At 42.9% G+C, this 12,488-nt stretch overlaps 2 protein-coding genes across 2 annotated transcripts; one reads left to right on the forward strand and one right to left on the reverse strand.

The window, feature by feature from the left end:
- Positions 1 to 4,237: 4,237 nt before the first annotated feature.
- Positions 4,238 to 5,023, forward strand: LOC310944213 (protein FAM181A-like; the record flags this gene model as incomplete). Its single annotated transcript, XM_083909922.1, has 1 exon — positions 4,238 to 5,023. One exon carries the CDS (start codon positions 4,238 to 4,240, stop codon positions 5,021 to 5,023), a length of 786 nt encoding a protein of 261 aa, XP_083766048.1.
- Positions 5,024 to 5,646: 623 nt separating this feature from the next.
- Positions 5,647 to 12,345, reverse strand: LOC310944205 (ankyrin repeat and SOCS box protein 2-like; the record flags this gene model as incomplete). Its single annotated transcript, XM_083909913.1, has 8 exons — positions 5,647 to 5,777; positions 5,888 to 6,041; positions 6,115 to 6,673; positions 7,563 to 7,734; positions 7,810 to 8,055; positions 8,146 to 8,301; positions 9,052 to 9,221; positions 12,233 to 12,345. The coding sequence occupies 8 exons, from the start codon at positions 12,343 to 12,345 to the stop codon at positions 5,647 to 5,649; spliced, it is 1,701 nt and encodes a 566-aa protein (XP_083766039.1).
- Between the last annotated feature and the right edge of the window lie 143 nt (positions 12,346 to 12,488).

Here is a 12,488-nt window from a genome sequence, read left to right on the forward strand (position 1 = left end):
TTGGTTATGAAATGACCGCACAGCTCACAGCCATGTGACATTCTGAGATAAACCGTCACTGATGATGAACGCCGAGACAAATTTGGACGAGCAGCAGTGCACCTGAGAACACTTATGTGGCCTCAATGCTGAAACTTAGTTGATTGGAGCTGAAATTCAATTCAATTCAATGCAATTCTCAGATTTGCTTTGCTTTCCACTGTGTTCAACTGAGTATCATCACGTTCTGGATTGTTGACTGGATGAAACAGGACATGTTGTCCACACATTGTCTTCAGGCTCAGAACATAGTAACTGCCATTTTTACACAAGCCTTTCTTGCTTATACGTGGCTCCTAAATCCAGATTCGTTGTACACACTTGACTTTTGGATTACACAGGAGAAGCGACAGCCAATTGTGTTACAGCACGTTTATTCCAAATAACACAAATAGGCGTCTAAGCCAACTATTCAAACAACTTTGGATTAAGATCAATGGATTCCAAATGTAGCCCCACAGCCCTTTTGTTGCGGCTGAGCGTTTATCACATCTCTTGCCCATCAAAAAGCTCTTCACAGGCAGTAATGGGGGTGAGCTCATGCACAAGAGCTGTGGGTGACTTTTAGAGTGGAAAATCCACAGCTGCTGTTCAACTGCATTTGCTCATAAAATGCAGAGATTTTTTTTTGTTTTTTTTTTTTAAACGAGTTTTCGAAGTACAACAAGCCTGGGTTTTGGCATATGGCGTGCCCATCAGTTCAGCTCATCCATCCTCTCCTACAGTCTGTCCCAGTATCGATTATCTGACAAGAGGAAAAGCACTACATCCTCCAGGTTACTTCCTGCTGCCTCAACTCATTCCAACGACCGGCAATCTGCCGCAACATACATCACGACCCTTTTAAACTCAGATAAGAGAGGCTCTTAATAAAATTACTCTGTTACTATTACTGCCAAGACTAATCAACACAAACTAACACGGCCAACATATTATAATACTTACAATAAAATAAATAGGGATTAAAAAAACAACAACAACACACACTCAATCAAATGAAGAATATAAATGTTCAGAGAAAATTTAACCTATAGCTGCAGTTATCTTTATTTGGATTTCTCCTTTATTGTAACAGGCCAGCTGTTTTTTTTCCCCATATCACAGTGGAGGTAGATTGCCATCTAGTGGAAAAGGCAGCACATGACATTTAGATTATTGGAGCAAATGGACACTTATTTAACTGATTTTTAAACTGTACATGTTTGTTTGTAACAATTCAATCTTAAATTCAAGATAATAGAAGAAAAAAACAACAAATCATCTGTATCCTTCTTTCTATCCTGTCTTCATGTACACATTGTCTTTAACAATTCTAAAAATGGAATGTTTAAATAACGTTTTATCAACCATATGTTTTCCCTCATACACTGTATTATAATACAAACAGATGCACATACATGCAGATGCAAACAAACCAACCAAATAGACCAACATTCAAATGAATCACTCCATTAAATATGCCAATTTTTAAATTTTAAATAAAACAATAATGTTGCACTAGTAAGGGCTGACATGTTTGCAAAATGCTTTACACAATATGGTCCTTTCTGTTTGCAGTGAAGATGATTGACGCAGGTAAAGTGTCTTACTCATTCTGCAGTGTCACGCGGCGATGAATTAGCAGTTATGGATGATGACGTTAGTCCATTAAATGCCAATGAATTAACATCTTTATGACAATGTTAATAAAATGCACAGACGATGAATGATTATTGCAGCTAATTGTAATGTACGAGTGTGCTCGCATATTCATTATTACGGGCATACATCTTCCAATAACTATAGTTTCATTTGTTATGTAGATAAAATGTTTTAATCTGGCCATTTTCATGCAACCAGTAATAATCTACTTATTTATGTCTTTTCTGTCCTTAGAAATGTAATCTCAAATCACTGCTTTTTAGTATGTATTTGTATGTTTCTAATGTACAGTGAAATAAATACTAGTACGTGTTTTAAATGAAGTATAAATGCTGATGCTCTGCTATTTCTGCTTGTAGATAACTGCTATGGATCTGTACCAGCCTATATTTATCTAATTTTGATGTATGGTTCAGCTCCTGCTCTCCTTTATCTCTCTTCTATCTCTGTCTGGTCTGCTTCGTGAGGTGCTGTAACACTGGATGCCCCTCCTGGGCATTAATTCAGTATTATCTTATCTTGTTGTTGCTATTTCTGAACAAAGATGTGATACGGGGACAAGAGAGAGAAACAAAAAAGGAGGCCTATTCTTACTACAGAAAGTTCCCGCTAATGGAAGTATCATTTCTTCCTGCAAAGGAGGCAGAACAGACAGAGTCAGATTTCAGATTTACACTACACAGAGCTCCAGAGGAGCTTGTTAATAGATTTATGCTACAGTGTGTAAACAAAGTAGGGAATGATTCAGGTTCAGTGCAGTGCAAAATCACTTTATAACACTCAACACTCTGTAGCTGAAGCTGTGTTTGTGCATGGTTTTGGTTTTTGAACAGGATTAAAGTGCAGGTATATTTTTGAAATGAGTGGGGAAAATGACTGACAACCATGTCATCCACCTGTTCTGATACAAGAACAGCAACACAGTGTGGGATTTATGGATGCCTTTATGCGTCTCCTTTTCTCCCCGTTCTCATTCTGCCTCACTTCAAAAAGCTCGGGGAGTGGGGGGGGGGGGGGGGGGGGTGACAGGCCAGGGGAGGGAGAGCCCCATTGTTAATTGGCCTTTTCATTTGAACAGAGAGGTGAAGGGAAAGGAGAAGAGGGGAGGACAATGGGGTCCCTTTGCCTCTCCAGAACAAGAGTGATGCACGGCCTTAAAAGATAGAGCAGCCGGGGCACATATAGACTGGCAGGACTCTCCTCAGACAACCCCAAAGTGAGTGAATGAGGCAATCAATCATGAAGTCTGCCCTTCACTCTGAACAAATGGAACTGCAGCCTTCATGCAGACTCATGATATATATATATACATACACATAAATTGAGTGTCCTGGCAGAGGAGTGATTCATTGTGCATGTTGTGTTTTGATGGCAGCAGGCATGAGGTGATATTTTCCAGCTTCCTCATGCCTCATTTCAGTGATGCTGCTGCTTCAATGGGACAGGGATAGGTAGAACTCTCTTCCCACTTCAATAAGGGGATGAAGCTCAATTAGCATTTCACAACCCCCCCCCCCCTTTTTCCTCCTCTATTGCAACCTTCCCCGCGGAGCCCGTGCTTTCTCTGGGGATTGTCCTGTTTTGGGCCCTTGTTGCCGTTGGCAGGGTGACAGTATTCGAGTGTGCAAACTTGTGCCATTGTCCGCGGGCCAGAGGGAGCCATGGAGACCCCATAATATGACACAGGAAAATGTTTGCTGATGGCAATTCTATGGGCTTTGTCCGACTCTTTCTCCTTCATGACGACTCGATTTAAGTCTCTAAATGTTTGACTACAAATGCAGGAGTGCTATCCAGCTCCTTTCCCTTTGTCCCGCGAGGTTTGAATGAGTAATTCAGCCTTTGTGTCGCTCGATTGAGGGGGCAAACAGAAAGACAAGATTCTTGAGCGTTCAAGCCCCCTTTCCATGGTTATGCAGTCTTTAGATCCCCCCCTCACCGACCGAGTCCTACAGCTGACATCACTCTTGGGGAGGGAATGATGAGTATATATGTAAAAAAAAAAAAAAAAAGAGAGAGAAGAAACTTTAACATTGCCAGAGTAACACCAGCCAGCATGCAGCATATTCCCGCATTTTTTATCCATTCCCACTCAGGATTAAATGAATATTTGGCCACGCCACAGAAATCACCGTGCAGGAGAAATATCGCATCCACTCAGCGGCTTTTAACACATCTCCATGACAACAATTTGCAATGGTGAAGAATTCGATACCGGGGCGCTTTTAGGCTGATTGGGGTGCATTGTGAGGAGCCTGGGGGTCGCTGATTGGTTCAAGGAAAGCACCATAACTACAAGGAGTTTATATTCATTCAACTTGTTGGAGTGCGCCAACTGCAGCCTGGAGAGAAGTCTGTGCTCGCACTGCTGCGTCAAAGTGGTGAGTAAATGGTTCTTACTTCATTTCCATGAATCCATTTCAGTTTAGACTTGAACGCGCAACTCCTACCGCGCGTAATTACGCACAGTCTAACTCGTTGTTTTTGTCTTGATTTCCCCTTCAGATGATTTAACGCCGAACTCTAAACTCTAAAATGGACTGATTTTCTTGCCAAAATGGCAAATGCAGACTGTGAGGTCAAAACGCTGCTGAATTTCGTCAATCTGGCGTCCAGTGACATCAAGGCGGCGCTGGACAAGTCAGCTCCGTGCAGGCGTTCCGTGGATCACAGGAAATACCTGCAGAAACAACTGAAACGCTTCTCTCAGAGATACTCCAGGGTGCCGAGATGCCACGCGCACCACAGGCCTGCGGAGTATGGATGCGGAAGACCCGCGGGGGCTGCACACCAAAGCGGAAAGGTCGCAGGAAAGGCCGTGTCGGACGCGCAAGATGTGGAGAACGTGGAGAGCTCAGTGGACCAGGTGCCGATGAGGAAACGCCAGCTCCCAGCCTCATTCTGGGAGGAACCCAAGTTGACCCCGTCTAAGAGGGAGCGCTCACATTTAGGAGTGAAAAAGGCTCCTGCAGGAGCATCTGAGGGAGGCGAGAGTGAAAAGAGGAAAAGGAGCAGTGGTGACGACGCAAAGGCCGCACTGTCTGCGTCCAGCCGGCGCAACTCTGCGGACAAGGACACGTTTAAACTGGATCTGACCTCTCACCACTGTGTGAACGTGTGCGGCTGCTGTCCTTTCCAGTACCACGGACACCAGGTCCTCCACAGTCACATTGTTGTCCCACATCCGCCACTGGGACTGTGGAGCAAGGCATCATCAGGGACTGAGACAGAAGGAGCGGAGCTTCCTTATGGGCAGAAAATCCACACACACGTTGTGGTCAAACCCATACCCACCAAACCCAGCGTGCAGTCACCCATCTTCAGTGTGTTTGGATTCATTTAGCCCGTGAACACAGTAGACGCATGTAAATATGACAACATCCTCTTCCTCTCTCAGCATCTCAACACTTCCTCAAGCACTTATTGGAATGCTTCATTTATGTTTTATTGCTTAAGTACACAGGACTAAATTGCACTTGCCGAAGAACTTAATCACTTTAACTTTTCAGACTGATGTCAGTGTAAGTATCTGCTCACTGACAGGAAGTTTAAATGTTTCTACTTTTAGGTTTCGACAGGCATCGACTGTTCTTTTTAAGGTAGGAAGAAGCCATGCAAATGAATGAGAGCATCCTGTTTTAGTTTCCTCTTTCAACTCTGAGAATAGATAATGTTGGACATAAATTGTTTTGTTTGTCAAAGTAATGTTTGATGGGCACATTTTTATTTTTAAATAAATGATTCAACTCCCTCAACAAATCCCTTGGGCATTAAGATATTTTTTTTTTTACCTTTCACTGAAGGTCTCTTAGGAAAGAGAAAAGAATAAAGACATTTATTGACACCGTACGTAAGAAATAAATATTTTATACATAGAGAATGCTTTGAGGGGACCATGAAAAGATTCAAAAAATAAATCACAAAAAGATAAATTTAGCCACATCTGTGATGACGTTCACCTTAATGTCAGTCAGCCAGGCTCAGGTATCGAATCATTCTGTCTGGCAGAGGTAGACTTGTGAGACGCTTCAGTCCGTCTCTCCCCATTTGGGTCCTAATCCCTAATCTACAGAGGTGCAGCAGTGGACGAGGCAACGCTATAAACAAAAAGAGAAGATAAATATTGTCATTGCAACACTTCTGTCTGCAGGTGTGAGGAAGTGTCAGAGACGTGTTTGCATAATGCAGATCGCGTCCGATTACTCACACGACTTCCTCTTAGTGGCGTGCCATTCTTCTCGGCTGTCCAGCAGCTCAGTGATCCTGCTGCACAGCTGGACATGAGAGACGTGCTCCAGCAGCAGGTCGATGATCGGCCCTGCCTTTTTACACACAACTGGTGATGAGATCCACTCACAGAACTGAGGAGAGAGAAAACTTTTGATTACTTACTAAGAGCACACACAATTCTAGCTATTGTGAACGTGTGTTTACCTGTCTTGGTTTTTCTGTCGTCTCACAGCAGTTTAAAGAAAGCATGTTTAGTTCTCCAGACGCTGGGTGAGGGGCGTTGCCATGTATGCAGGTAAAACATGAGGAGGCATCACAGCCGTGGTCCAGAAGACATTTGAGTAAAGACAGATTGTTTGTGCAAAGTGCAATAACAGCAGGGAATGTAGTACTAACAGATGGGACTGTGGCGTTGACGTCAGCCCCTCTTTGCAGCAGTAAAGACACAGTAGAGACGCAGCCGTGTCGTACAGCCATCAGCAGAGGACTCACTGGGTCCAGGCTGACACTGGCGCCGGCGTCCAGCAGCACCTCTGCTGTCCTGGTGCTGCCACTGGCGACAGCAAAGTAAAGGGCTGTTGCGCGTCGGTCAGCGTACTGGGCGGAGTGACGGGGGGCCAGTGTGGCGTTTACGTCCGCACCTGTCTTCAGAAGCACAGCTGCCACAGTGTGTCTGTTGTGCTCTGCTGCCAGGTGCAGGGGGCTGAGCCAACAGTGTCGCAGCCTGGCTCGACTCGTCACCGAGACGAGCAGGGACACAATCCTGCAACACAGAGTTTAGAATGTTAATGTACAATGTTTTCTTTTCTTTTATAAATAGATTTGATTTGATTTTCTGAATGTACATATCAACAATGCATAGACGCATAATAATCATTAGTGGTCTGAGCTACGGGAGAAAGTAAATAAGCAAAATGTAGAGTAGAAAAGAATAAAACAAGTATATGTTGAAATATGACACCTTTTAAACCAGTATTTCCCCTCTGGATTATTTCACTTAGATTATTGGTTCTCAAAGTGCGGCCCACGAGCCAATGGTGGCCCCCAGAAACATTTCTGGCGGCCCGCAATGAATTACAGTTGATAGTTTTAATCCAGGAGCTACTAAGCTTGTTAAATGTTTATTGGGCATTACTGGATACAGACCAATAAGTGTAAACTGTAGAACTGCAATCTGGTCATTACAATTATTACAAATTGGATTTCATTCTGTTTTTTTCCTTTTTTTTTCCTTTGGCGGCCCTCAGTTGGGTTCCTAAATTGGCCCTCAGGTATCAAAACTTTGAGAACCCCTGACTTAGATCCTCAGGCAGGTAATCCATTAGAGGCCACCATATGTCCATAAAAGTGTTGCCATTTCCTTTTAATTTAGCACTTAGTTTAATTAATTAATTAATTAATTTTAATTTAGCTCTTTCCATATAGGGAAAAACTCAAAAAATGTCTTTGTACCACTGAGTTACAGTGGGAGGTTTCTCACTCAATTAAATAATAGACATTTCTGGCCAAAAGCAAGAGTTTATCGGGTCATTTTGATAGAAACTGGCCCAGATCTTTACATATGCTGTGTTTAAATATTGCTCTCACAATGGTGATCTATTAGGGTCAATTTTGTGTCCTGACAATGTTTTCTTGTAGATAATTCAGCTTACTCATGGTGTCCGTGCTGGGCAGCGACGTGCAGAGGCAGCAGTCCTGCGTTGGTGGGTTTGTTGGCGTCTGCGTTTTTAGTCAACAGGGCTGCTACGATTTCCTTGTGGCCATTTTTACTGGCCTCGTGCAAGGCTGTGATACCGTCACACGTCTGCATGTTCACATCCGCACCTGCAGAGAAACAGTCTGTTTAGTTTACAGCCTTAACATGGCATCAGAAAGACAGGAAAAGTGGGGAAAAAGTACCTTTTCCGATCAGGTAACACAGTGCCCTCGTGTGTCCGTGCTGAGCTGCTACAGTGAGTGGTGTGATGCTGAAGGTGTTTGGCGGATTGATCGCAGCCCCAGCTCTTATAAGTATCTCACAGATCTCTGTGTTGTTCTTCAACACAGCCTCGTGGAGAGCTGTCCAGCCTTGTCCACATCGCTGGTTCACAGTGGCACCGTATGAAAGGAGGACACTCACCATGTCCATGTTCTCCATCTCACAGGCTACAGAGACACACACCGGGTTATTGTTTCCCCAAAATAACTGCCGATACACTGTCGTTTCTAGTTGCTCAATTGGTTTCACAGCTGTACCTTTGTACAAAGGGGTTTCTTTGTTCTTGTTGCTGATGTCAGGGTCGGCACCAGCCTCCAGAAGGCACCGCACACATGACAAATGTTCACAAGACACAGCGAGCAGCAAGGCTGTCTGCTCCTGCAATGTACGTTTGTCGACTGAGCCTGGATGGACTGGAGCAAAAACACACACAAACCAATGTATCTGAGCATTTTAAGAATGTGTAACTCTGTAATTACATACATTTTCTTATTTTGACCTTTGCACAGGGCAATAATCACAGGTGTAAACATAATAGCTTCTTCAGCTTGAGGGTGCACACTGCCAGTGGAACGAGCCATTGTTAATTTGATCACCTGTGCTTTCCCTGTGAATACATGTCGTAATAAATACCTAATTGTGATTATTTTTGACAGGAATTGCGATATCAGAGGCAATTATTACCACATTATTCTCATTTTATTTTGGAAAAAGACATTAAAAAAATGATGCCTGTGTGACATTTGTGCAGAGCTGTGAGAAACAAAAAGGTCTGTACAATAAAATGTGTAATGTATAAGACAACAATTAATCTAATATATTGACACACATCTTAGCTTTAACAAAAATCACAGGAGGCTGTATTGTGATTTTGATAAAATTCTGATTAATTGACCCCAGCACAGTTGTAAACAATCAAATGATGACACACTGTCTGTCTTGTATGGAGGAGGAGACCTGACATATCAATAAATAAATAAATACATACAGGAATAAATAATATTTCTACATTTCTGTGTTACTGTATTTATTTATGCATGTATTTTCCTGTATTTATTTATTTATTGATATGTCAGGTCTCGTCGTCCATAGGTCTTGACTTGCATGAATACAGCCTCCAGTCATGCTTCTGTTTTTGCGGTGATAGAGGCTCTCAGTCATACCTCTCAGCAGAGTGCTCATGCAGACAGCCAGGCCACAGTAGGCAGCATCATGCAAAGGTATCCATCCATGTTTGTTCTCCCTCAGCAGACTGTGAGGAGCAGACTGGGCCAGGTCATTTACAGCCTCCTCGTCTCCTCTCCTGATGGCACAGACCACCGGGTCATCCTCCCTTTTTATTACAGGCAGACACATAAAAATGATATTAAGTGCAGTAATTGAAGACAGACATTAGCAGCAGCATTTATGTAGGTGACACACACACACACACACACACACACACACACACGCACACACACACAACAAAGACACTCACTGTGGCTCTGACGTTACGTCTCCTCTCCGTGTCTGTGCTCTCTGTCGCGGCAGAACCTCATCACATTTACCTCCAGCGTTACGGAATTGATTTAAGTACTCGGAATAGCAGAATTTGGTCATTATTGCCGGTGGTGGGCAGATATATCACGGCGGTGTTTCTGTCCACGCAGTGGCGGCAGTGACGGCGCTGGTGTTGGTGGTTGGAGCTCAGCTGTGCTCTCAGATTATTTTAGGACTGTGTTGTGAAGCGACAGAGTGACGGCTTTATCCATATATGTCATGAGAGTCGGACACGCAGAGATAAGCGCGTGGAAGGCGCGAGACAATGGTGCAGATATGACTGCCTGCCGCATGAAAAGCCTTCACTTCATTGGCTGGTTATTAAAACCCTCGAAAGAGCGGTTGTGTCATAATAATGTGTTTACTGTCACAGAAAAACAATAAACAAAGACTGGAACTGTGGCACTAAACTACCTCAGAGTAGCCTTCACTATTATTGATACAAATGTAACACTAACCCATTAAGACCTAAGCCTCAAAAAAGCACAAACTGTTGCCTAACCCTAACCCTTACAACTCACGCTGTGTTCACACCAAAAGCAATTTGCCATTTTGGGATCATTTTGTACCATTTCCAATAAAAGTAAACGTAAAGACAGTAGAACACCGTTTGCCTCTTTCAATCAGCACCACCTGAGTATAATGACATGTGACTCAAATAACCCAGCATGACCCCAGGAAAATCAAACCCCTAGTGCACAAGTGTCAAACTCAAGGCCTGGGGGCCAGATGTAGACCGCCACGTCATTTTATGTGGCCCGCGAGTGATGAATTAGTCTTAAAAAAATCAGTATTAAAATAGGTCTATGCTGCGTTAAGGCGTGCGTTGACCATAAACTACATTTCCCACAATGCATGGTGATTGCCCGCAAATTGATGGCACCGCCACTAGATCACAGTGTATCATGGTATATGCATCATGCGACAAGTGAAATTGAATAAGTAATAAATACAGAAAGTTATTTAGCAATATGTTACACAGTAGCTACCTTCATTTTACATTATATTTGGTTACATTTAGTTACATTTATTCTCTATGACAGTTACATCTGGCACTTTGAGAGTAACCATTATGCTGATGATGCCGACACCCCTGCTCTGGTGGTTGGGGTAAAATCTCACAAATAAAAATGAGACATGGTTCTGACAAATCTGTTAAAATATTGGTTTGTTTTTTGTTCTCTCCACACACTACTGGGGGCCCCTAATGATCAGGGGCCACTTAAGCCCAGTTTATACTCCTGCGTAAAGTGCTTTACGTAGGTTACGCAGAGCCTTTTCGGAGAGCCTCTGCGTCGTTTTGGGATGCACCAAATATTTAATAGATGTTTAATAAGTCTCCGTCACTCCGTCAAGGGACAACGGAGACGGCAAGAGCTGCGATTGGTCCTCGGGCCGAGCTAAGCTGCTCTTTGCCGGCTCACAGTGCGCACCGAGCGTCCACAGAGTCGGAGTTGATCACCGCCGACAACGTCGCTGCCAAACTATAAATACGTCATATCTTAACACACACAGCACATGTTTAGACTCTAAATGACCAACTTCTCGCCTCAAATTATCTTAAAACTGCGTTCCGTGACACAGAAAAGTGAGAAACGGCCACTGTTTCAACAAAAATATATTTCGCTCTCGGACGCCATTGCTCACTGTAGCCAAAAGCACAACAACTTGTATAACTTGTAAACTTGTATATATAAACATACAGTCAAATTCAGCCAGTAGAGTGCAAGCTAGGAATAGTAGGGTTTTAGGAGTTTTCCTGCTCCAACACACCTGATTCAAGTAAATGGCTCGTTATCAGGCTCCAGCAGAGCTCACTGACGAGCTGACCATTTGAATCAGGTGTGTTTGAGCAGGGAAACATCTAACATGCAGGACAGAGGCTCCTCAGGACCAGGAGTGAGAAACCCTGCTTTAGACGATCCACAGAGATGCTACAGTCTATTACACTTCACCAGCAAAACAGGCTGCAGCCATGGTAATTAATTAATTAAAATTAAACACTCTATGTCAATGTACAAAACACTTTACGTTTTGAAAGCCAGAACACAGCTCAAGTTCTCACAGCAACACATATTCTCACAACCCAAAACAATAATACAGTAATATATAAATAAAGCCCAAGACCAACAGAAAATAAATGAGTTTTACTTTCTTTCAGGTCTTCAAAATGAATGCTTTTTAGGGCAGTAGTGAATTGATATTTTCATAATCTTGCATTGTTTGCGCCAAATGGCTGCAGAATAGAATATAACTGTCTCTTTAGGGCGAATAACCAGATATTATCTAGTGTCTGCAAAGTCACATGGGCACAGTGACACACTTAATTAAGCCCACAAGCTTCATTTGTCTGACATTTTACAAAACTATGGGCTTAAAGCTGCCGTGTAATGTCACATTCACAGTGAGCCTGTGATTGACCGATCATTCACCAACAAGGAACTTACTGTTTACTGAAGATAAAAATAGAAATAATAGCAGTAGTTTCGACTCAATGACACCAAGCAGTGATTGCTTGAGTGTCAGGGCTGTGATATTTTTTTACGTTTTACAAATAAATTATTTAATTGAAGGAAAAATATACAACATAAAATTGTATGACATTCAGCACATTCACAACTCAAAATGTTTTGTCTTTTCAGGTTCTGTTGATGCTCAATTAACAATTTAAGAATAAATTATACTCAAAGAATTGTATGAAATATGAGCATCACATCAATGTATTTACATATTACACACATCTGTATTTCTATGGGCATGTGCATAATGTCATGTAATGTAATAAAAAAGACGGTTTCATCTCACCTGAGGAAGTTCTCTGCCGTGGCCGGAGTGTGGAGACTCAACGAGCAGAGTCTGTCTTTCATATCACTGTTGAGTCTCTGGTAAAGAGACCTGGGTCTGCTGAGAGCGAGCATCACAGGAAGACGATTTGCTGTCCACTCCGAGGACCCCGCATCCAATAGTGATCCGCGTTCACAGTGCAGGGATTAGGCTGATTGTCCAGTCATCAAACGTGTAGCCAAAGTTGGAACAACACTAGCAGGGACTAAGAAACAGG

Source organism: Microchirus variegatus (genome assembly GCF_963457635.1).
Source record: "Microchirus variegatus genome assembly, chromosome: 2".
NCBI classification, from domain to species: Eukaryota; Metazoa; Chordata; class Actinopteri; order Pleuronectiformes; family Soleidae; genus Microchirus; species Microchirus variegatus.